The 27,003-nt window shown below is 33.7% G+C and overlaps 2 protein-coding genes across 2 annotated transcripts in view; both read left to right on the top strand.

The window, feature by feature from the left end:
* LOC134690648 (uncharacterized) overlaps positions 1-27,003 on the top strand; it is a 226,125-nt gene that overhangs the window by 23,460 nt on the left and 175,662 nt on the right. The window lies entirely within an intron of this gene.
* On the top strand, positions 10,581-18,363 carry LOC134690647 (ankyrin-1-like). Its single transcript, XM_063550636.1, has 2 exons — positions 10,581-10,789; positions 13,975-18,363. Exons 1-2 carry the CDS (start codon positions 10,639-10,641, stop codon positions 16,776-16,778), a joined length of 2,955 nt encoding a protein of 984 aa, XP_063406706.1. The 5' UTR covers positions 10,581-10,638; the 3' UTR covers positions 16,779-18,363.

Below are 27,003 nucleotides of genomic sequence, written 5' to 3'. Positions count from 1 at the left end.
TGGCCTAAAAGGCCAATTGAGCTTTTCCCATCACTTTGCGTCCGGCGTCGTCCGGCTTTAACTTTTACAAAAATCTTCTCCTCTGAAACTACTGGGCCAAATTTAACCAAACTTGGCCACAATCATCATTGGGGTATCTAGTTTAAAAAATGTGTCCGTTGACCCGGTCAACCAACCAAGATGGCCGCCATGGCTAAAAATAGAACATAGGGGTAAAATGCAGTTTTTGGCTTATAACTCAAAAACCAAAGCATTTAAAGCAAATCTGACAGGGGGTAAATATGTTCATCAGGTCAAGATCTATCTGCCCTGAAATTTTCAGATGAATTGGACAATCGGTTGTCGGGTTGCTGCCCCTGAATTGGTAATTTTATGGAAATTTTACTGTTTTGGTTTATTATCTTGAATATTATTATAGATAGAGATAAACTGTAAACAGCAATATTGTTCAGCAAGTAAGATTTACAAATAAGTCAACATGACTGAAATGGTCAATTGACCCCCTAAGGAGTCATAGTCCTTTATAGACAATTTTTAACAATTTCAAACCTATGATTGCGTTGGATAAAAACCGCAATTTTTATACGTGTGCATGTAGAACAAATTTCGTTGTAGAAGGGTCTAAAAACAGCTCAAACAACATTTTCCTAAAGACCAAAAAAGTGAAAAAGTATATTTAAACAAAACGCATTTGTCTAACAGGTCGAACAACTGATGTTCTTTAACCCTGCTGACTGCCATTGGCGATTGCCAAATAAAATTGATCACAAGATGTAACAAAATGGATCTTAATATAAATTAAAAACTAAACAGAAACAAAAAATTTTAACTTGTGGCCACGATGTTATACCACAAACATACGGAGTCAAAATTTTTTTAATACACCAGATCCGGATTTCGACAATAAATGTCTCTTCAGTGATGTTAGATATATCTAAAAAAAAAAGATGTGGTATGATTGCCAATGAAACAACTCTGCACAAGAGACCAAAATGATAGAGACATTTACAACTATAGGTCACCGTACGGCCTGCAACAAGGAGCAACACCCATACCGCATAGTCAGCTATAAAAGGCCCCGAAATGACAATGTTAAACAATTCAAACTAGAAAAAAAACGGCCTTTTCTATATAGTAAAGAAAATGAACAAAAACCAAATATGTAACAAATAAACAAACGACAACCATGCACTGAATTACAGTCTGCTAACTTGGGACAGGAACACAAATACATAATGTGGCGGGATTAAACATGTTAGCGGGATCTCAGCCCTCCCCTTAGGACAAACTATACAAATCAGTTGAAAACTAATCAGATGGACAAGTGGACGTGGCCGGGTACTTGTACATCCCAACAACTAATAGACAGTAGGACATATTTGTAAGCATGTTTTTGAGTGTTCAAAATTTCATATATCTTTTAATGTACGAATGCAGTTTTTAAAGGCAGTGCTTTAAGGCCTGACTTTCAAGTCATGAGATTCATCTTTCCTTGCACTAATCTATGCTGGGGGTCATTTGGCAAGAAATAGATCCGGAAATGTTTAAATTTCTCCTCTTCTTTTTGTGGTATGGAATGGTGTTTGTTTCTATCATTTACATTGGGAAATAAAGAAACGATCAGTGTGTATTGTTCGTTTAAAAAAACTTTTATTAATGTATATTTTGCATTATAAGCAGTCAACCTGATTACAAACTATCATTATTTGAATTCCGTGTGGAAAGAGGTCGGGTCAATTTCGAGTACTATTTGCGATCTAAAGATATTTTAAAACCATTTCAGTCGTTAATATTACAATTAAAAGTCGACTGAACATGAATTATATTGCATATTATACAATTTAAAGTATTTATGTACGTGAAGCCGTATGACATTATAGTTATATCGGTCTCAGTTATATAAAGTGTGAAATTGTCGGTCCTGAATAGGTGGCGCCGATTTGGGTCTCACTAATTAGAGACAAGAAGCGACAATAAAATTAACTTAGCGATAAGAAGCAACAATAAAATCAATTAGCGATAAGAAGCGACAATAAAATTAATTTAGAGATAAGAAGCATCAAGAAGACTAATTAGCGACGATACATAGATATAAAAATATCATTACAACAACTTATTCCCTTTATTTATTTTTTTTTATTAAAGAGGCGGTTATAAAACCTTTTTTTATATATCATTGATAGATAAAAAAAAATAATAATAAAGAAGAAAGGGATTGTCTAGTTTTTATTAGAAATAAAGAATGTGTTTTATGCACAAGCTAAAAATTGGACATCAAATCAAACATTTTCCAACTTCCTTTTAAAGAATTTATTGAATCAAAACCTTGCAATATTATTTCCTTTCTAACATTGAAATTCTTTGTTTTTCATATGGACATATTTAATAGGTGTGGCTTCAAACTATCACACCAACTGAGAATAGCCTCGTGAGAGAATAGCGATTCGCTTGTCCCGTGTTTGTTATTGTCGCTTTGTCACTAAATTATTCTACTTGTCGCTGTTTGTCGCTAAATATCTTCTTGTCTCTTATAAGTGAGACTGGTCAGTTCCGTCCTAACTTCCGTTCTGCACTGCAAAACAACCACACGATAACCGATGCCTAGTCCTTGTTGTTGTGTACCTAAATGTCATTTAAGAGGAGGACATACATGTCCAAATGACTAAATAAGAAGGAAAAGTTGGATCAACACCATGGCTCATATGTAGATTGTCACGATGAAATCGTAGAGCCCATCTCAATCAGCTGTTGTTTGCAAGGCACACTTTTACCGAAAACGACTACGTTCAGGAAACTTTTCATTGTTAAACTTTATTTTCTTTACAGAATATATACTGTTATTTATATAATCGCCATGCAATTAAACTAAATCGATATAGGAAGATGTGGTGCGCGTGCCGATGAGACAACTCTCCATCCAAGTAACAATTTAAAAAGTAAACCTTTTATAGGTTAAAGTACGACCTGTTTGCAACCGCAATTATCGCTTTAGAATAAAAAGCGGGGGGGTTAATTCTAGACGTCATATTTTTGGGGATTACGATTCAACGTCATCTGTTTGACATTTTCTGGTGAATGCTACAATTATAAGGTTTTCCTACAAGAGATATATTATACTGATAATTATTTTAGCAGTAATTATGTTAATTTAGAATGTAATGACAGGAATTCATGAGTTATGCCTCAGGCATTCTTGAAAAAAACATCACTTGCTAGACAGAGCCATCCCTGGATGAATACCCAACTAAGACGCCTAAGCAAACAGAAGCAAAGAGCTTACTCTAAAGCTAAACTCATCAACTCAACAAAGGACTGGAAGCGGTATAAAAAACATGAAAGCTGAACTTCAAAGAGAGTCTAGACGAGCGCACACAAAATTCATGCAAAATATAGTCAGTGATGACTTATACAAGAACCCTAAAAGATTTTGGTCATACATAAAGAGTAGGAAACAGGAATCGTCAGGAATAACAACCCTAAAAAATAAAGATGGATACCTACACAGCGACACACCAACAAAAGCTGCTATACTAAACACTCAGTTCCACTCAGTATACACCCAAGAAGATCTAAACAACATGCCAGACAAAGGGCCGAGTCCATACCCAACCATGAGACCAATAAACATCAACCAGAATGGTGTCACTAAACTACTAAGAGGACTAAGACCGTTCAAGGCAACTGGCCCGGATGACATACCAGCCTTCATCCTAAAGAATACGGCTGATCAACTATCACCTTACCTGACCAGACTGTACCCACTGTCAATGGACCAGGGATCAGTACAAGAAGATTGGAGGACAGCCAACATAGTCCTAGTCTTTATGAAAGGGGAAAAGCATACAGCTGCAAACTACCGTCCAGTTTCCCTGACATCCATCTCATGTAAGCTGCTTGAACACATAGTACACAGCTCTATAATGGACCATTTTGATCGAAACAACATACTCTGCGATGAACAACATGGGTTTAGAACCAAACGGTCATGCGAGTCTCAGCTGGTGATAACTATACACGAAATAGCTAAGAACATGGAGGACGGCGACCAGACAGACATCATCCTGTTAGACTTCGCCAAGGCCTTTGATAAGGTACCACACGCCAGACTTCTTCGTAAAATGGATTATTACGGGGTAAGAGGTCCCCAGCTGGAATGGATTAAACAGTTTCTGTCTAACAGAACTCAGTCTTTAATCCTTGAAAACCATAAATCGGACCCTCTTGACGTGGTATCTGGAGTACCTCAGGACACTGTGATGGGCCCCTTACTCTTTCTGGCCTACATCAACGACCTCCCAGAAGCTACAACATCAAGTGCTAGACTGTTTGCTGATGACTGTCTACTCTTCCACCGCATTAGAATTACAGCAGATGCAGACTTGCTGCAAAAAGACCTAACCTCGCTGGAAAAATGGGAAAAGGAGTGGCAAATGTGTTTCCAACCGGAGAAATGTACAGTCATCCGTGTCTCAGGACGACGTCATCAACACCAGACGTCCTACACACTCCATGGACACACATTAGAGACAATAGACAGCGGGAAATACCTGGGGCTCACTATCAACAAAGACCTCACCTGGTCAAACCATACCAACCAGACCATAGGGAAAGCCTCAAAGACACTTGGCTTCTTACGGAGAAATCTTGGAAGGTGTACTTCAGCAACAAAAGCCACAGCCTACTCTACGCATGTAAGACCAACCCTGGAATATGCCTCCCCAGTATGGGATCCTCACCAAATCACCACCATACGTGACATAGAGCAGGTACAAAGACGAACAGCTCGCTTTGTTTATAGTTGCTACCAGGACAACTCTCCTGGATGTGTAACTAAGCTACTGGACCAACTTCAATGGGAATCACTACAACACAGACGATGGAAACAGAGTCTTGTGCTGTGTTACAAGACTCAACACCAGCTGATTGCCATTGATCCAGCCAAATACTACACCACAGGAGACAGTAGGACCAGGGCCCCCCCCGGGCAACCACAAACTTAGACAAACTAGAGTGAAGAGGGATGTATAATACCACTAATTCTTCCCACAAACAACTAGAGAATGGAAATGACTCCCCGAATCTGTAGTGGAGTCCGGATCCCTAGAGGACTTCAGGGCCAGTGTGAATATCATCCCCTGGACCCAGCCACATCTGAAATAGACAGCAGGATAACCAGTGTACATAGATGTAATTAATACCATATTTTAATGTAAATACTGTCCAGATTATTTCCTGGACTTTTACTTTTGGCCAGAGGAGTGGCCTACTGTCTGTTTGAGATGCGCCCGAGTCAATTACACTTTACTACAGAGTTCGACTCGTAACGGGAAGAAGAAGAAGGAGAAGAAGAGAAGAAAAATATAAATGACAATGTAAACAGGAACAAAACATTGACACGAATGATGCTCTCTTCTATATTATAGTTATTTAGGTATGTGTGTTGCACAAGTTTTTCACAAGTTTCAAAAAAGCTAATGTTATAAAACTTTTGTCAGGGCATAAACCCTCTTTAAAGAGACTTGTCTACTGCCATTACCATCCTATTTTCATGTACCATTATTTTGTTAGCAAAAGACTGAATGGTTTGCAAAATTAAAAATCAGGACAGTGTCCCGTTAAACTAAAAGAACTAAACTGGATGAATTATTGTAGGAGAAATCTAGAGGAAAGTTTTGATTTGTGATGGAATTACTTAAGCACCAATGCTGCACCATCAATGCCTAGGTTTTCAGCACAGATTTCTGTTTAGAGTCGTATACTAAATTTTATCTTTATATAAATAAATATATATTGTGTCAAATTAGAACTTATATTTTGCCAAAGGGTGCATAAATGAAAGTGGTGCAATTCATTTTGCTTTGATATATATATAGATTTGAATTACAATCGTTCATGTTATTGTAATGCATATAAAAATAAGGAGATGGGGTACAATAATGTATATAAATGATATTTAGCAAACTAAAGGGAATAAGAAATGGAAATACGCAGTTACAGGTACTATGTATACTGTACAATATCCAACAATGAGAAAAACTCATACCGTAAAATCGGTCCGTAAAGAGAATTTCATATTTACAAGTAAGTTTTGTTTTTGTGTTGAATAATTTTCTTCTATGGTCTTAATAGCAAATATGGGAAGTGGTTAAAATGCTAATGAGACAGCTATTATGGACAGCAGATGTCATTGTTACCTTGATTAAAAACTCCTCTTTGGCTCACCTGACCTGAAAGGTCATGTGAGCTTTTCTCATCACTTGCTGTCCATTTCCATAAACTTTAACAAAGTCTTCTCCTCTGAAACTACTGGGCCAAATTTAATCAAACTTAGCCACAATCATCATTGGGGTATATTATTTAAAAAATATGTGGTTTGACCCGGCCAACAAACCAAGATGGCCACCATGGCTAAAAATAGAACATACGGGTAAAACGTAGATTTTGGCTTATAAATCTGAAATCAAAGCATTTACAGCTAATCTAACATTTATAATTGTCTATTAGTTGAAGATCTATCTGCCCTAGAATTTTCAAACAAAGCTGACAACCCGTTGTTGGATTGCTGCCCCCAAATTAGTAATTTGTTGGAAATTTGGCAGATTTTGGTTATTATCTTTGTGAACTATTAGCAGTATGGGAGTCTCTGAATATGCGTATTTAATCAATAATTAAAAATAGTCTATTTATAATAAAAAGGAAAAGTTCTTATATGTCTTAAACATGCATTTCATGGCGAGGTACAGAAAATATACTGTAAACAGTATAGACTATAGATATAGGTGAACTAGGTACAAGAGAACTCTAAATCTTAAATACTGCAAACCACCTCTGTTTGATGGAAGGTAATCATATAACTGGACTAGAAATACACACAACCTTTAATTAACTGCCTTTACAGCGCATTCACGCTTTGATTAATTATGTTTTCGTCCGTTTAGAATGTCAAGCATTTGCATAGTTATATATAATGTCATAATCTATGTTAAAAGTGTTGGACTAATGGGGTGTCGGACTAGTGGGGTGTCGGACTAATGAGATGTCGGACTATTGGGGTGTCAGACCAATGGGGTGTCGGACTAACGGGGTGTTGGAATATTGGGGCGACCCCATTTATAAACATGTCAAAGAGGGAATTCCGCAGTTATGTTAAAATGCGAGTTCATCATCATCAGAAATGTTCCGATAAAACCTTTTCTGTCAGATAAGTACTGAAGTGAAGTTTTTCTTATATGTTACCGTGGTTACCATTATGAAACTGAAACTTTGATATTGAACTTCCATTAAGAATTCTAATGCAACAACGTTTGTAACGTTCATTTTGATTGGATAACGTCACTTTCTTACATGGCATCAATTGACAATTGATGTTATGGGACGTACACGCAAGCGCAGACGGCATTTGACAGATTTTAAATACATGTTTTAACGTTGTTTTCTGTCAGTTTCATTAGAATGGAGATAACAATATTGTATTTTAAGCTATGACAGCATCAATTTGGGATTTGATGGTCGCAAATACCCGTTTACTGTCTCCGCTAACGCGTCGCCAGTAAACTTAATTTGCGACCATCAAATCCCCAATTGATGCCGTCGGAGCTTAAAATACAATACAGTTATCTCCTAAATGGAGAACCATCTAAGACGTTTAACTAACATTTAATATATATACGTCCTTGCTACAATTGACCTAGATCAAATCATAATTCTAACGGTTTGTTTAGGTAATTTTGTGCATGCATATAGTTTTCTTGACCTCTAGGGGTATCAGACTAAATGGTTGATCTGGTTTCCCCATTCCATTGATTAATTTTAAACTCGAGAGACCCTTTCTGCTCTTTAGGGTTATTGTTGTTGCATGATTTTAAATCATGTGCAACATTTAAATAAAAAAATGTAGTCAACAATGTAATGGTAGAACTAGAACACTCCTTCAGCCAAAATGATAATAATAATAATTATAAAATTCTTTTTTTAAAGAGGGTAAACTCAGTTAGTTACAATAAACTAATCTTCCCTGAGGCCCTCACATACAAATTACAATACAATCAAAACAGATATTTACACAAATAATTTACAGTCATGTAGTTCAATGTATTGTTATTAACATAAGATATAAATGCTGTTTAAGATGTACATGTAGTCAAAAAATCAAATGAAAATAAAAAAAAATATACAAATACATTGTAGCAAACATTTCTTATCAGGATTGTGTTAGGTACTTCTTGATACTTTGCTTAAAAGTAAAAGTGTTTTTAGCTTTACGCATTTTGTGTGGTAGTCCATTCCATAACACTGATCCAGAATAAACAAAGGATTTCTTATATAGCATGTATAGAGAAATGGAGTCTTCCATATTATCAACATTAAAAACTTGTTGCTCATTGTTGATCAAAGATTTTTTTTAAAGTAAAATTTCTTTAGCATGTTAAAATTATATTAGTAAATTTCATATGTGTTTATTTGGTATTAATTATTCCTGTTTTGTTAAAATTTTGAGTAGATCAATAATGAACTTGGTCATTGATAGATTGTGAACAGCACGAGTTTATTTAAAATGATTTATACTTTATACTGTTATGGGTAACTCCCATACCTTATCATGTTGTTCATAACATCTGTACATTTAATGCAGGGAACCAGATTTAGAGTTGTCGCCCATTTAATACTTAGGTCAATTAAGAATCAAAATACCACGACACGACAAGTAAAATTGATCCGTTCTGTCAATAGATGTTGAATTATGTTAAAAGTGATGGCAATTTAAACAGAGGAATGTGTACGGAAAGGAGTCATGCCCACTGACCTGAAGGAAATTCGGTTCTGTAACTTTAGTTTGCCTCCACCAAATGTTATGAAACTTGCACACAATGCCTATTACTACAAAACACAGATCAAGTTTGAATTTTGGTGGCGTCACTTTTACCGTTCTAGAGTTATGCCCCTTTTCAAATGCAAAAATTGCTGAATTTTTCATTTCTGTTCTCTAACTTTAGTTTGCTCAACCAAATGTTATGAAACTTATACACAATGCTCATTACAATGCTCATTACCACAAAAAAAAAGGATCAAGTTTAAATTTTAGTGGTGTCACTTTTACAGTTTTAGTGTTATGCCCCTTTACAAATGGAAAAATTGCTGAATTTTTCATTTCTGTTCTCTAACTTTAGTTTGCTCAACCAAATGTTATGAAACTTATACACAATGCTCATTACCACAAAAAAAAAGATCAAGTTTGAATTTTAGTGGCGTCACTTTTACAGTTTTAGTGTTATGCCCCTTTACAAATGGAAAAAATGCTGAATTTTTCATTTCCATTCTCTAACTTTAGTTTGCTTCAACCAAATGTTATGAAACTTGTACACAATACTCATTACCCCAAAACACATATCAAGTTTGAATTTTGGTGGCGTCACTTTCACCGTTCTAGAGTTATGCCCCTTTACAAAAGGAAAATTTGCTGAATTTTTCGTTACTGTTTTTAAATTTAGTTTGCCTTAACCAAATGTTTTGAAACTTATACACAAGGCTTATTACCCAAAAACACAGATCAAGTTTGAATTTGGGTGGCATTACCTTTACAGTTCTAGAGTTATATATACCACTTTACAAATTTCCGTTCTCAAATTAGATATAAGAAGATGTGGTATGAGTGCCAATGAGACAACTCTCTATCCAAGTCAAAATTTATAAAAGTAAACCAATATAGGTCAAAGTACGGTCTTAAACATGGAGCCTTGGCTCACACCGAAAAGCAAGCTATAAGGGCCTCCAAATTACTAGTGTAAAACCATTCAAATGGGTAAACCAAGGGTCTAATCTATATAAAAAATGAGAAACGAGAAACACTTATGAACCACATCAACAAACAACAACTACTGGACATCAGATTCCTGACTTAGGACAGGTGCAAACAATTGCAGTGGGTTTAAAGTTTTAATGGTACCAAACCTTCAGCCTTATCTTAAATAATAGTGCAACATCACAACATAGAAAGACACACTATAAAATATCAATTGAAATGGCTTAACTCAATCAAAAGACATATTAACACCAGTGAACATATACTGGACAAATAAATATGATCTATGATACAATGTAAATACTAAATAAATAAACTAAGGGAAGAATAATTAAAATAACATGTTATACCTCTGTGAAATGTTAAACAATTTGCCTCAACCAAATGTTATGAAACGTAAACACAATGCTTATTACCACAAAAATCAGATCAAGTACAAATTTTGGTAGTCCACTTTTACAGTTCTTGAGTTGTGTCCCTTTTTAACAGTATATGCAAGCGGGGGCATCATCTGTGTCCCATGGACACATTCCCCAATTATTTTTTACTTATTTACCACAATGACACAATGTTTGGCCTATTGAATAGCAGCCCAAAATACACTATAATGTAATTTATGATCCTGTGGTACAACTGTATACTATACACACAATTTAATCATCATGTTTACAGCATTGCCTTGCAATCTTGATTTACAAGCACGGCTCGTTTAAATGAATTAAAAATGATTATTGTATCTATAGACATACATGATAATGAATGATGTTTTGAAGAATAAAAAAAATATCAAAAATTGAACTATTCATTTCTAGGCTGTAGGTCGATTGGGAGGTCAAACAATGTATCAAGAGTGTCAAGGGTTAAAGGTGAAAATCTTGGACCAGTCTAATCAGGAAATTATGTTGGAAATCAAACAATCACTGGAAGAGTTGAAAGAACTGAAACTAACAATGGAAATTTTGAAAGACCCAATACCATGGAACATTAAAGGTACATTATACTTATTGATACAGATAAAAGAAGACTATCAATTGACAGGGTAAATATTAACCAATTCTTCATTTTCTCATATATTTTGCAATGTTTTACTCCTATACGTCACGTATATTGATCGAAACAAATATCAACATTCCCTACAGAAATGTCTCGCCTGTGAAGGAAGTCGCAGTATGGGAGACTTGGGTATGCAAAACCTGTGGGATCTACGGCATAAACAATTTGTGTAAAGCTTTATATTTCAGAAGGAAGAAGACCTGGATGCTTCATACCTCATTTTCATGGTTGTGTGACTGCTTGAGAAAAAGAATTACAGTTTTCTTTTTAAGTGAAATACTCACTTATTATGAGTATCAGGATAACTATATTTGGTATATTGGTTCTTGCAACGTATACATGTCCGTCAGGTAGGGTTCCCCTGACCTCGACCTTATTCTATGGATCAAGGTCAAGGACAATGTACATATGACAGACAAAATCTTCGTAACATAAGGTATCCGCACACAAGGTATCAAGGTTAAAATTACATGGTAAAGTCCATATCTCGGATAATATAAGCGATAGGTCAACAATATTTGGTTTATGGAATGATTGAAATTTCATGGTCCATTGGGTAATGTTTAGTTTTTGTGGTTTGATCTGTTTTTCAGATACTATATAATCAATACGACCACTATATTTAGTGTATGGAATGACTGTCAGTTGTACATGTCTGTATGACAGGTTTTATCTAACCTTGACCTCATTTTCATGGTTCTTTAGACAATTTTAAGTTTGTGTGATTTGGTTTATTTCCCAGATATTATAAGCAATAGGTCAGTTATATTTAGTGAATAGAACAATCTTGAGGTGTACCTTATATCTGTCTGGTACGGTTCATATCACCTGATCTCATTTCCATGGTTCATTAGACAATTTTGTGTGGTTTGGTTTATTTCCCAGATATTATAAGCAATAGGTCAGTTATATTTAATGAATAGAACAATCTTGAGGTGTACCTTATATCTGTCTGGTACGGTTCATATCACCTGATCTCATAATAAGTCATTTTCATGGTTCTTTGGTCAATGATAAGTTTTCGTAATTATGTCAATTTATAAGATACTAAAAGCAAAGGGTCAACTGTTTTTGGGGTCTTCAATGATTGTAAGATGTACATGTCTGTCTGGCAGCTAGAGTTCATATGACCTTGACATCATTTTCATGATTCATTAGTCAATGTTAAATTTGTCTGGTTTGATCTGTTTCTCTGGTACTTTTAGCAATTAGACAACTAAATTTAGTGTATAGAATGATTGCAAGGTATGCATGTCTGTCTGGCATGGGTCATATGACCGTGACCTCATTTTCATAGTACATTGTTAATGGTAAGATGATCAGATACTTGTAGTAAACCCTTCATATTACAGACTTTCAACATGAGTTCAATGATAACGTAAAACAGGCGAGACATTTCAGTGTGTGCACTCTTGTTTCTATTATTAAGAGTAATAATATCATTCTATTTGGTATACATGTCCATGAGACAGGGTTTATCTCACCTTGACCTCATTTCCAAGTTTCATGTGTCAATGTTTAGTTTTCATGGTTAGGTTTGTGTCTCAGTTGTAATAAGCAATAGATCAACTAATGTGTGTATGGAATCATTTAAAGATGTCTGTCTGGCAGGATTCATCTGAACTTGACCTCATTTACATACATTCTTGATAATGTCATGTTTATGTGAATCTTGTAGTAAAGCCTTTATTTTAAAGACTTTCAGCACAATTTCAATGATGATCAGTTTAGCAGGCAAGACAGTTCATCCTTTTAACTCTTGTTATCATATTTTGGCTAGATTTTTTTTTCTTGTTTTTTCACCACACATGTGCAAATGTCTTAGCTTCGAAACAAGCCATCATACATATATATGCAAGTTTGCCAAATAGGCAGACGAACTGAGTAAAAATCTACCATTATCGCCTACCGGAAATGATTTGTGCAAATTGACAAAGTAGGCCAATAACACAGCTTTGTCCTCGTCAAAACTTTTTTTACACTTTGTATGAAGGTGTATAACTGTATCATTGTATGACCCTGTTGCGTTTGATCTTTATGTGACCTTGTCCTTTAACCTGATGGTCAAATTAGTTGATTTTTGGGGATATTTATTTATTTGGCGTTTCATATTTAGTATAAGGGTTCACCAATGAGTCCACACCATGATGAATGACATGACTATTCAAGTCAAGATCAAATACGTAAGCATGTTCAGAGGAACCCAAAATCATGTATTTTAATGATTTATTTTACAATTTGTTATAGTACTGATCCTTGGTTAAACAAGACAATATGTTAGTGTCTTACTAATAAGTATATTTTTTGAGGGGTTATTTTCAATTTCGATTGTATCAAAACAAGTAGATGTGATATGATGGCCAATGAGACAAATATTGACAAAAGGACAGGCAGGTATACAATCACTGGTCAGCATCCAGCCTTCAACAATGAGTACAACAGATATTGTATAGTAAGGAATGAAAGGTTTTGAGATAAATAAAATGTGAAACAACTTACACCATAGACTTATTTCACCATTTTATATCTGTTTTAAATGATTATAATTAATTCATAGGAATAGTAAGTTTTTAATGCCTAGCCATAGCGGAGTGGGGATTAAGTTTTACCCTTGTCCGTACGTACGTATGTAGTACCATCTGTAGATCCATACGTCCCAAAGTTGGTTTTCGTTCTCTAATTCTGCATGTTCTGGTTTGCGAAATGTTATAAAACTTTTACACAATGATTATTACCTAAAAACACAGATCAAGTTTGAATTTTGGAGGTGTCACTTAAACCGTTCTAGGGTTATGCCCTTCACAAATGGAAAAATTGCATTTTTTTTCGTTTCCGTTCACTAACTTTAGTTTGCCTCAACCAAATGTTTTGTAATTTATACACAATGCTAATTACTACAAAATACAGATCAAGTTTGAATTTTGGTGGTGTCACTGAAACCGTTCTAGAGTTGTGCCACTTACAAAAGGAAAAAATGCTGAATTTTTTGTTTAAGTTCTCTAACTTAGTTTGCCTCAACAAAATGTTACAAAACTTATACACAATACTTATTACTTCAAAAGTCATGGACACATTCCCCATTTATTTTATTTCTATTTAGCTACACTTAATATATTTTTCAGAGCTGTTAAAAAAACAAATAGAAGACTGGGAAAAGAAAGATAAGATGTTTGTGTCTACAAGAGCCAGTGATTATGTCATGGAACAGTTAGAGGACAACAGTTGCCTGACTATAACCGCTCCATCAGGAGTAGGAAAATCATTTATTGCAAGACACACAGCACTTGTTTTAAAGAAGGAAGGATACAATATAATACCAGTGTACTCACCAACAGACATTAGAGATTATTATCAGCCTGGTAAACAGACTGTCTTCATTGTAGATGATATTTGTGGAAATTTTAATGCCAATCAACAACAGATTGATAACTGGAAACAACTGTTACCTGTGATTAAAACAATAATGGCAGACAAATGTTGTAAGATTATTGTATCTTGTAGATTACAAGTCTATAAAGATGAAAAGTTTAATATATTATCACCTTTTAAATCCTGTGAATGTAATTTAATATCAGATAAGTTATGTCTTACATCTGTAGAGAAAACAAATATAGCAAAAACCTATATTGGTACAAGCATGACAGATATTGATGATTTATCTTCTAAATGTGATTTTTTCCCACTCTTATGTTCCTTATATCATGAAAAAGAAGATGTAGATGTCAAAGAGTATTTCAAAAATCCTTTTGATGTCTATAAACGTGAGCTAGACAGGTTAAGTCAGCATGGTGATGAAGGGAACTATAAAATATGTAGTCTGGCTTTATGTGTTCTCTTTAATAATCAGCTAAATGAGAAATGGTTCCAAGATAAAATGACAGATGAACAACGACAGATCATAAAAGACACATGTGAGGCTTGTGAGTTCAACAGTATACCAAAGGCAAAACTAAAGAAATCACTTGACACTCTAGATGGTACATTTATCTGTAAACAGAATGGTATTTATAGAACTCTACATGATAAACTGTTTGACTTTCTTGCTCATTACTTTGGTAAGAAAATGATAGAATGTTTAATACACCATGGTGATAGTGATTTAGTACATGAACGTTTTATCTGGCAGAAGTCACCAGATGACAAGAACAGTAATATAGACTTCATTATTGAAATACCAGATGACTATTTAGAATCATATTTAGAAAGGTTTATAAAGGACTGGTCAGAAGGAAAGGTGACATTCGTATTCAGTAACATTAATATGAACGTATCATCATTCAGACAAAAGTTAAAACAGTACTTACTACAACTAGATAAATCACAACAAGTAATATTAGCCAGTACCAAGGATACAGTGAGACCTAAAGAGGAGTATGGATCAGGTACTACTCCACTGATATGGAACTGTTATGATGGTTATACTGATATGGTACAGTGGATGTTACATAATGATGTGGATGTTGATCAGTGTAGAGATGATAGGATTACTGGACTGTTCATGGCAAGTCAGCAAGGACATACTGATATAGTAAAGTTACTGTTAGAGAAGAATCCTAATATTGATCTATGTAACAAGGATGGCTGTAGTCCTCTGTACAGGGCAAGTACTGAAGGACATACTGACATAGTAAAGTTACTGTTAGAGAAGAATCCTAATATTGATCTATGTAACAAGGATGGCTGTAGTCCTCTGTACAGGGCAAGTCGGGATGGTCATACTGACATAGTAAAGTTACTGTTAGAGAAGAATCCTAATGTTGATCTATGTAACAAGGATGGCTGGAGTCCTCTGTACTGGGCAAGTACTGGTGGACATACTGACATAGTCAAGTTACTGTTAGAGAAGAATCCTAATGTTGATCTATGTAACAAGAATGGCTGTAGTCCTCTGTACAAGGCAAGTCAGGTAGGACATACTGATATAGTAAAGTTACTGTTAGAGAGGAATCCTAATGTTGATCTATGTGACAAGGATGGCTGTAGTCCTCTGTACAATGCAAGTTATAATGGACATACTGATATAGTTAAGTTACTGTTAGAGAAGAATCCTAATGTTGATCTATGTGACAAGGATGGCTTTAGTCCTCTGCACAGGGCAAGTGGTAATGGACATACTGATATAGTAAAGTTACTGTTAGAGAAGAATCCTAATGTTAATCTATGTGACAAGAATGGCTGTAGTCCTCTGTTATGTGCAAGTAGTAATGGACATACTGAAATAGTAAAGTTACTGTTGGAGAAGAATCCCAATGTTGATCTATGTGACAAAGAAGGTTTTACACCACTGATCAGTTCATGTAGTAGAAATCACATCAGTATAATACAGCTATTAATGAAACATAAACCAGACATCAAAGCCCAGACGGATGATGGAGGTAATGCTTTATATTTCAGTGCACTGAACGGAAACCTAGAAATAACAAAGTTACTATTAGAGAACAATGCTGACTGTAATATCTGTATGCATAGTAAACAGTCTATAGCAGATACATATAATAACCGTCTGGATTACACCTTAGATAAAGAAAGACAGGAATGGTTTGACTTTCTCTTAAAAAAGGCTTCATCAAATATTCGAGATTACATCAGTGATATGTCAGTAGGTTATGGGTTTAATGTAGTAGTTAGTTCTTCTCCATTACATATAGCCTGTTTTATGGGTAGGACAGATGTAGTCAATTGTCTTCTCAAATACCATGTTAACATCAATATGACAAAAGAAGATGGAACAACTCCATTATTTTATGCATGTGAAGTAGGACATGAAGATATTGTACGTTTATTGTTAGATAAAGGAGCAGATACAAAGATATATAGACTAGATGGAAAATCCCCGTTAAACATCGCAACAGATAATGGACATACATCTATAGTAATGATGTTAAAAATCGCACAAAGAAAGAAGAAAGTTAAACTTTCTTCTTAACTCTTGTTCTTTTGTCATACAACATTTTACTGTATTATTGGTAGGATAGGTGTAGTCCGTTGTCTTCTGAACCACACTGCCAACATAAACATGACAAAAGAAGATGGAACAACTCCATTATGTTTTGCATGCGAAGTGGGACATGAGCATATTTTACGTTTATTGTAAGATAGTGCAGTTATATATAGCGGTATGGGCTTTGCTCATTGTTAAAGGTCGTATTGTGACCTATAGTTGTTAATTTCTGTGTCATTTGGTCTCTTGTGAAGAGTTGTTTCATTGTCAATCATACCACATTTTCTTTTTGTATGTATACAAATATAGTCTACCATTTTATTTGTATTGTTATGTAGAGTCGTGTTTTCTCTTGTATAACATTTTACTGATTGTACTTTTATGTACTGTATACAAATATAGCCTACCATTTTATTTGTATTGTTATAAATGTTTGTTCGTGTTTTCTCTTGTGTATGTATTCCTTTCTATATTTTTGCTAACATGACAAACCCCTATATTGTTTGTTTTGTTCGGATGTTTGGGAACTGTATAATAAAGAAATAATATTGTATCACAGCATGTCTGAAAGGCCATGTAAGATATTGGGTCCATTGTCTGTTTGTCTTTCCGTCTATTGCTTTTCAGCTTTTGAAAGATGATTTTATTTGAAACCTTGAATGAGTTTTTAAATAATGGTGTATGCATTTTTATGCGACCACAACAAAATTTGTGGTCGTATAATGGTATTACGTCGTCATGGTCTGATGAATTTTGAATTACCTCACTTACACTGCTGTTAAATTATGTATAAAGAATTTTTGTATTGTTTTGAGGTGATTAGCTGTCAATTCATTTTTAGAATATACTATTTTAATAAGTTAAAATTGCTGATTAAGGTAAATTAATTTTAGCTATGATTATGAATGTCATTTTCTATTTCAAGACTTTTATGATGTATTTAAATGGGTTTTTATGGTTGCAAACTTCATTGTAAATTTGAATTGAAATTATGACCATAACTGACGGAAAGAAGTTTATTTTTGATAAATTCAAATCATATAACCAATTCTAAGCTCTTTGACTACAGTTATTCTGTGTCAGAAACCTATTATGTGTCAAATATTGAATTACAATCCAAATTCAGATCTGTATCAAGCGCGAATATTGTGTCCATTTTTGCCCCAACTGTTCAGGGCTGGACCTCTGTGGTCGTATCCAGCTGCGCTCGGCAATTTATTTCTTCTGGTTTAAACATTCAAAATTTATATTCGTATGATTGATTTAAAGATGTTTATTCTTTTTTCTTAGGTAAGTTTAAGTTTTTATATTGGTGAAATAGTACTGACAAAGATAATACTAAATATATTGTTTTTGTTTCAAGTCTTATAACTAGCTTGGTATTAAACATGATTGAAACTCTCAAAAGGATCAGAGGCAAAATTGCACTAAAAATAATGAGTAAAGCAGGAAAGACTTTTTAGTGTGTGCACTCTTGTTTCAAATTCTTTGATCTCCCCTGGAAGTTATGAAAGTAATAGACTGAATGCTGTGTATAACCACTCTGCTTCAAAAAAAGTATGATACTTACTTGCTTTGCCAGTTTTTTTTACCATTTTGTAGTTACCTCATAAGGTTTTAATATGGCAGCTACACCATTTCTAAGTCACTATTTTATGTCCCTGTTTTTCAAAAATTGCAGCGGCTGGTTCAAAAAAACTTTACTGCAAGAATTGTTTGTACAATGTAAGTTATTTACTGAAATGTTCATGACTGAAGAGTATTTTTCTCTCTTTCGAATTTTTGTGAAATTGTTCCAAATTTTTAACATTGTAGAGTAATGCATCTGTAGAAAAACAAGTTTCAATATGACAGCTTCTGGTGCAGTAAAATATGTACCATTACTTTGACAGTTTTAGATAAATTCCCCTGGTAAAGAAATTTTCAACATCAAAGTTTTACTGTCTAGAGATGTCATGTAATTAATGCAGACTCAAGTTTATTATAGTTAATTAACTCCTTGTAAGTTACAGCAATATCAATCTATATATTGTCATAAGTCTCAAGTAATAGAATTAAGAATTTCCAGAAACAATTATTTTTACTATTTATTACTGTTTGAATTATACATTGTAATATAGAAATATATTTTGTTGATATAAAAATAATCATAATAAAATCATTTATCAGTATTTTATGTATTTTTATTCACTTAAATATATGTTAATTTGTTGACAAGACAACTGCTGATAGTTATTGTCTTCTACGTTTGAATTGGGTTTGAACAGTATTCAATGTGAATATGATAGATTTGGAGAATGCATTCATCATTTTGTCTTTGCAGTTTACATTTCATAATGAGAAATTGTGCAATTAACATGACTGAGTAGTGCAACCAACTTTTATACAAACAAAGCAAGTAGGCCAAACAAACCTTTTACTTGCTAGCTTTAGGATAACAGATGACGGAGTAGTGCAACCAACTTTTATACAAACAAAGCAAGAAGGCCAAACAAACCTTTTACTTGCTAGCATTAGGATAACAGCTTTAACTACAAAAGTCAACTTGGCTTTATTATAATCATATCATAAAAGATGTCTGGGAGTCAGCTTTATAGTTTTCTTAGGGACAGAATATTTCAATCCAAAATGATTATTTCACACAACTTGTTTTGATATTGCTCCGTTGGGAAAACTGTACTGATTTTAGGATTAATAGGTCATGTTACAGTGTCTGTAAATCTACTGAAAGTTTTGAGGCCTATATTGAGTTTTAGGTAACTAATATAAAGATATGGAGATGCCAATGAGACTATTATACCATAGAGACCAACATTATATGTCATCAGCTATAGGTCACCATAAAGCCTTCAACAGTTAGCAAAACCTATAACTGTCGTAAGCTGTATAAGGCTCAGACATAAAAAAAATGTTATATTTCAAACAAAAAAGAGTACACACGTTTTAATGTCTCGCCAGCTTTACTGATCATTGATTTTATGTTGAAAGTCTTAAAGATAAAGGTTTAACTAAAAAAATCACAGAAACTCAGGTCAAATAAATGCCGTCAAACAGACATATACACCCTACAATTTTGTTATACACAAAATAAAATTGACCTATTGCTTATGATAATTGAAAGACAGACAAAACAAAAAACACTTAACATTTACCAATGAACCATGAAAATGAGGGCCAGGTCAGATGATACCTGCCAGACAGACATATACACCTTACAACCATTTCATACACCAAATATAGTTGACCTATTGCTTATAGTACTGGAAAAACAGACCAAACCACAAAAACTTAACATTGGCCAATGAACCGTTAAAATGAAGAAAAGGTCAGATGATAACTGCCAGACAGACATGTACACCTTACAACGATTCCATACACCAAATATAGTTAACCTGTTGCTTATAGTACTTGCAAAAAACATATCAAAACACAAAAACTGCACATTAAAACAATGAACTATGACAATGAGGTTAAGGTCAGATGAAAACTGCCAGTCTGACATGTACCCATAACAGTCATTCCATACACCAAATATAGTTAACCTACCGATTATAGTATTTGAGAAACGGACCTAATCACGTAACTTTAACCTTGCTCACTGTTCCATGAAACAAGGTCGATGTCAGGTGAAAACTGTCTGACGGACATGTAGACGATGTAAGGAACCCATATACCAAATATGGTTATCCTATTACTTATAATAAGTGAAAAATGCACATGACAAAAAAACTCAAATTTGTTTTCAAGCAGTCGCTGAACCATGACAATGGGGGTCAAGGACATTAGACATATGACAGACAGGAACTCCGTAGCATAAGGTATCTACATAAAAGATATGTAGCATCCAGGTCTTGTTCCTTCTAAAATATCAAGCTTTACACATATAGTTTACACCGCCGGATAGTAATACATATGTCTCGCATACTGCGACGAATGTTGACGTCGAGATAAAAACTAAACGGCCTAATGTATGTACAAGTCCAAAGCCATAAGGCACAGCCGACTGAAATTGTGTCAATATTAATTGTTTCCTGATGCTATCTTTAAATAAAATGTCCTATCTTCATGAAAATTTGGGAAAGGTTTTGCTTCAGGACAATATATATTGAGTAATGAATAACCTATCTTTTTGAGAGATAAAAATCCCTAGTATTTTAAAGATCAAATGTTAATTTTACAGTGGTTATCAATAGACTTAAATTATTGGTGGTGTATTATTTTCCTGAAGGTCTCAGTTTAACTTTCAGATGAAGAACAACAAAAAAATCCAAATTTGTCTTTGTTTGTGTCGAGTGGACATGACATGTGATATAAGAAACACCTATTGTAGTCTAGTGGTAGTGTGCTTGCATTCAAGTGTGGGAGGACGTGAGGTCGAGCCAAAACAGGTTCAAAGACTTGAAATGTGCTGTTCTCGGCTATGCGTGGAGGATATAGAAGTAAGAGCTCTAATCAAGAACAATGTGTTCATGTAATATATGTTTCTGTGGACTATAACCATGTGAACTAGCATTGGTTTCTTACTCGATTTGTCTCTAATTTTCTGGGTCCTTTTAGTCGGACCTGTTGTCACGGAAGCGAAAAAGCGATCATAATCTCTGTCGTCAGCGTCATCAGTCTGTTGTTTAAATATAAAAAAAGAAGATGTATGATTTTCAATTAGACAACTATCCACCAGAAAACAAATGACGTATATGTTAGCAACAATAAGTCGCTGCACGGCTTCAACAATGAGTAAAACCCATACTGTACAGTAAGTTATAATGAGACAGCTATCCATTAGAGAACAGATGACGTAAATCTTAGCAACAATAAGTCGCTGTACGGCTTCAACAATGAGTAAAACCCATTCTGTATAGTAAGTTATAATTAGACAACTATCCATCAGAGAACAAATGACGTAAATCTTAGCGGTTCATTCAACCTATGCCAACATTTTGAAATTTAGGTATAAAATTGTATGAAAAATTGTTGGCATAGGTTGAATAATTTTTTACAGATTAAGTGTTATAAAAACATAAATTAATTAGGGGCTAATCAATCTACAACCAGTTTAAATCTAGCGTTAAAGTATACTCAATTATACCATTCCTTTTACAAGTACTATAGCTAGTGAAAATGTAAGTTAATGTGTGTGTGTTGAGGATCTCTATTTCATATAGGAATTAGTTTAAAATTAATATAATGAATTAATGGATAAAGAAAAGGATTTTATGATTTATTTTTTAAAGAAATAATAATCTAGTCATATTAAAGGTTTATGACTGTCATTCTCATGAATAAAGTAAAACATAAATAATAAAAATATTAGATTTTATTTAAAATACATTCTTTCAAATACAATGAAATACAACATTATTGAAACTCATGTATTTCATAAATACTGACTCATAGAAAATATCTATTATAAATGTTCACTATTAATTCCTGCACATACAGAGCATAAGATAAATTTCACTTAGATGATTGTTTCAAAAGTCATAGTATAAGCAGAGACATATAAAACAATTATTTTAGTTTATGTCTCTGATATAAGATATGATGCTGCATCTGTTCAATCAACTGATGTCGTTTTGTTTTTCTCTAGTCTCTGGGGCAAGTTTCACAAAACTATCTCAGGAGTAAGACATGTCTTAGGGTGGTTTTACGGTATTATATTCTAGTCCTTAGAGGGTTTCACAAAGTGGTCCTAAATTTGGACATCTTTAAGTGGTTCACAAAGTAATGACTACACAAGAGGATTCTTATGATGGTCTTAGGATAGTCACAAATGTGTTTATATAAATAAAATTACACTCATTTTTTATATACCTTTTTCAAATTATCTTCTAATTACATGTATCTAATTATCCATTCGGATGATAGAGTTCCAAGTTAGAGGCACAAACTGTCTATAATTCTCACAACCCAGTATAATGAATAAAAAAATACGGAATACTTTTCAAAAATAAAGTAAATAAAGGGTCACTGTCCCAATGGAAAGTCACTGCCTATAAATGAACTAAAAATCATTTTATTTGATATTTATCTTAAATTTCATATTGCAAAATTAAAGTGATTTAAAAAAGTTCCTGTTGAAGTAAAGTATATTTGTATATTTTGTTGCTTGTTGATCGCGAAGTATGTTTCATATAAAATACTTCAAAATTATGAACACAAATTATAAAAAAAAATGCACAAATGTTAGCTTTTTACTTATTTTTTTCTCAAGTACTAGTATTTTTATATTTAAGTGTTTAATTTTAAAAATGTAGTCAATTTTTTTCTTGTTGATTTAAAAATTGATTTCACAAATAGGTTCTTTTTTACAATTATGTTATTTTAGATTTTTTTGTATAATTCTATTTTTACTACAACATAATTTTGCAAATACTTCATTTTTGTTTCTGAATGTTAAAAGAGTTATATTAAATGCTTCAATATACTGACTGTATTTTACCTTTTATTAATTAATAATTGTTATAACAACACCTATTGTATTTTGTTTCTAGGCATAGGTTGAATATATTTTTATCAAATGTTGGCATAGGTTGAAGACACCATCTTAGCAACAATAAGTCGCTGTACGGCTTCAACAATGAGTAAAACCCATATACTGTATAATAAGTTATAATGAGACAACTATCCATCAGAGAACAAATGACGTAAATGTTAGCAACAATAAGTCGCCGTTCAGCTTCAATAATGAGTAAAACCTAAACCGTATAGTTAGTTATTATCAATGGCCCGATATAACAAAATGGTACAGTTCTAAGGAGAAAACTAAGGACATGATTTATGAACAAAACAATGAACTTAGACCGACTGCTTCTTCATGATCAATAGACGGTAGCCAGTACACAATTTTAATTTCTTTTTCATTCTTTCATATTTTACATTACAGTTTTGAATTTTCAAATATATTTATCTTGAGTACACGTGTACATGTATCACTGAGGAGACAATAATTGTCGAATTGCTGATATGCTGCATATAATTTGTACCATCAATGTGGTAATAGCAGGTTCAGAGTCATATTGTATAAACATATTATAGTCCGGATATTCATGTAATATTTGCCACTGGACGTTAAACATAAATTCCCCCTTCTGTCGGTCCAGGTAGAATACAGATCTCATTATTTTCTGCATCCGAAGTTATCTAAGAGATACCTCGATGTGCACCGTGGTTGTCTAAATATTACTCTTTTTTCTTCAATTCACAGTTGTGACGTGATCGTCAGTTTGCAAAGAATTCTGCTCAAATCAGAGCTAGGGGTGAGAGTATTTTTTCTACGTGCCGAAAGCCTCACTTTCACTTTGAGCAATAAGATCGCTAGTTCTGTTAATTTTGTGTTTTTTGCTGTGCATATACTAATTTTGTGTCATTGAAGGATACCCAATATCATTTCTTTTCTACTATTATTATGTGATATCCTTTATTTCAAGTTAAGGTTGATCGACGTGTTAAAAGGTCATGTTTGTTATATCACTCCACGGATCGAAATTAAAATGGATGATTGAGATTTCAAAAAAACTAGTTTTATCCCAATACATATCAGTCAGGATCCTACTTCGTCAAAATTATCTCCCCATTACGCCAGTTCATTTTCACAATCGTAGAAATGGAAGCCATTGTAGCGATGACGCGCTACCAATTTTGCTCTTGAAAACCGATAAATTTATCCACATTGCACCAATACGATCCTTATATGTCAGTTATATTTTAAAAGACAAATGTATCAACTAGCTAATGAGCATCAGCATATGATCTTGTTTGCATTGATTCAACTTAAAACTATTGTCTGATCGGTTGTCAGGTGGAATAACAATTTTCGAAAAATCATAAACATTTAAGAAAATTATAATTAAATATTTCGTGGAAGGGCAGACTAGATTTTTTTAGTGGTTGAGGACTATAAACCCTAGTTATCACACACAAAAAAATAGAATTTTTCGAAGATATGCATTTTCATCATCCAACTTGTAAGACTGTCGTCAAGTACTTTCAATAGAAAAATAGCTATTCGAACACACCTTCTCTGTTTTTGTGAATCATTAGAAAGGTATTTCACTTGACCCATATATATCATCTTTTAGTACTGTTATTTTTTTTTGTAATATAAAGTCAAACTGTAGCTTTAAAATATAAAATGATAAAATCTGAAGCGAGACGATGAATGAAATATTCTTATAGGCGAGCGCCAAAACAAGGATTCGGAGGTTTTTAATGCACCTACCTAACACACGGCTATATGATATATCATTTGAAAGGCCTTTTATCGTACATTCAGAATTGCCTGGTCGTCAAACTGGGAAATGGTCACATTTTTAAAAAAAACGGCAAAAAAGGAGGAAAAAATATAAGTCATAATTTGACGATATTGTTCGAAAAATGCAGTTGAAGAACAAATTCATCTGCAATATAATATGAAATATATCATTTGACAAACTAAAGTCTATCTAATTTTTGTTTCTGAAATAAATTTTTTTTTTAAAGTGTTTAAAATGAAAAAAATCTCGTATTTTTGTGAAAATCCTATTTTTTACGGATATTGACGCAAAACTCTCGGTAATATTTAATTTTGCATCTAAAAACACACAAATTCTATTGGTTTTATATTAGTAACATATATAACTATTTTTTTAAGTTCTAATGTCTCGCCTAGCTTGTTTTTATACCGACAAAATATTGATAAAACTATATTAAAATTTATCTTAAAACTGCTCTAAAGCGCATATTTACCATGTTTACAACACATTTAAAAATAAATGTTATTTTGGTCTCCTGTTAGTTCGACAGTTATAAATACAATATGATTTAATTGTCTAAAGCTAGCCAACCACGTCAAGGCCGAAGATCACTAGCAAGGTGTTGTTTTTTTGTTGTTTTTTTGTTTTGTTTAGATCACTTGCAAGGTGTTGTTTCTTTTTGGGTTTTTTCTTAACTACCACCATCATCGCATACGGAACTTAAGTACACAACCAGTTGGTAGAGTTATTACAAAACACAAAATTAATAATAATATACATATTTACATTGAATAACAGTGAGGCAACTTAAACTTTATATTGCCCCATTGCTCAAATGCTCTTTCGCTATTAGTCAATGGTATCGTTTTCATCTTCATCATCGTCAATCATTTGATCTTTTTTAGAGGTTGATGTTCTCTTTAGAATACATATTTTGGCAAGTATCACTGCCCTGACATGGACAAAGCTCCGTGCAAGACATTTGCTGCTCTCGGCAAATACATTTCTTGCTACGTATTTATTCCCTCTTGCAAGAACATACTAGATCTTACAGGAAATCGGACTTCATTATGCCTAAAAAGTAGAATGGATCTGGGCCATGTAAACTCTTTTCCATCCGTATTCATAAGTAGACAAAGGATTTGGATGATCAAGATGTGAGGACATCCAAATTGTCGTTTGTTGAAATGACCGCAAAATATGTTCTTTGAATGCAGGTTCAGTTGAGTCTTTGCATGTTACAAGTTTAACACGTAACTTGTTTAAGTCAACATGTGATGAAGCGAATTTTTCTTTTATGTCATACAAGCTTGAAATAAGCTCTATGGCAGCTGACAACGATGTGGAAAAAGCAATCTTGTCAAAGTTTTGGAGATTTGTAAACTTACTCGGAGATTTTCTTATCAAATTGAAAACAGTCTTTTTGCCAATCCCAATTATAGCAGAAGTGGAATCACAACCATTTCAAGCATGAACTACAGGGAGAATGTTAGCTAGTAAAGGTGAAAAAGATTTACTTAACTCATGTATTGGTATGTACCTTCTACAGTCCCTAAGACAATTAGTTGACCCCGTCAAAAACCACATTTGTTCAGTCGACACAAGAATCTTGAAATAATGAACACAGAGCACAAGAACATCTGTATCGGAACACTTGACTAAGATTGGTCGCCTTATATTCAACTGCTTAAAGATTTTATGAGAGTATAACATGAAGCAGGATTCTGGTCTCTGTGTCTTCATACGAACAGGACAGATCTGAAGATCGATTACATGCTCTCATTGAGTGTTGTCGCTCTATTCTGGATTGGAAAATGCGCCGTCAAGAACTAAACATTTGTTTTCATCCTGGAACATATCAGACAAATTGCTGCTCAGATAATCTCAAAGGAAAGTTATCAGAGCTTGCTTGTTTTTGTTGCTTGATAGACATGTTTTCCAGTCTGGAACAGTTCGGCCTTCAGCGATATGAAACTCTT

Source organism: Mytilus trossulus, chromosome 11, assembly GCF_036588685.1.
Source record: "Mytilus trossulus isolate FHL-02 chromosome 11, PNRI_Mtr1.1.1.hap1, whole genome shotgun sequence".
NCBI lineage: Eukaryota > Metazoa > Mollusca > Bivalvia > Mytilida > Mytilidae > Mytilus > Mytilus trossulus.
Note: the sequence above shows the minus strand (reverse complement) of the source record. Positions and strands in the feature narration are given on the sequence as shown.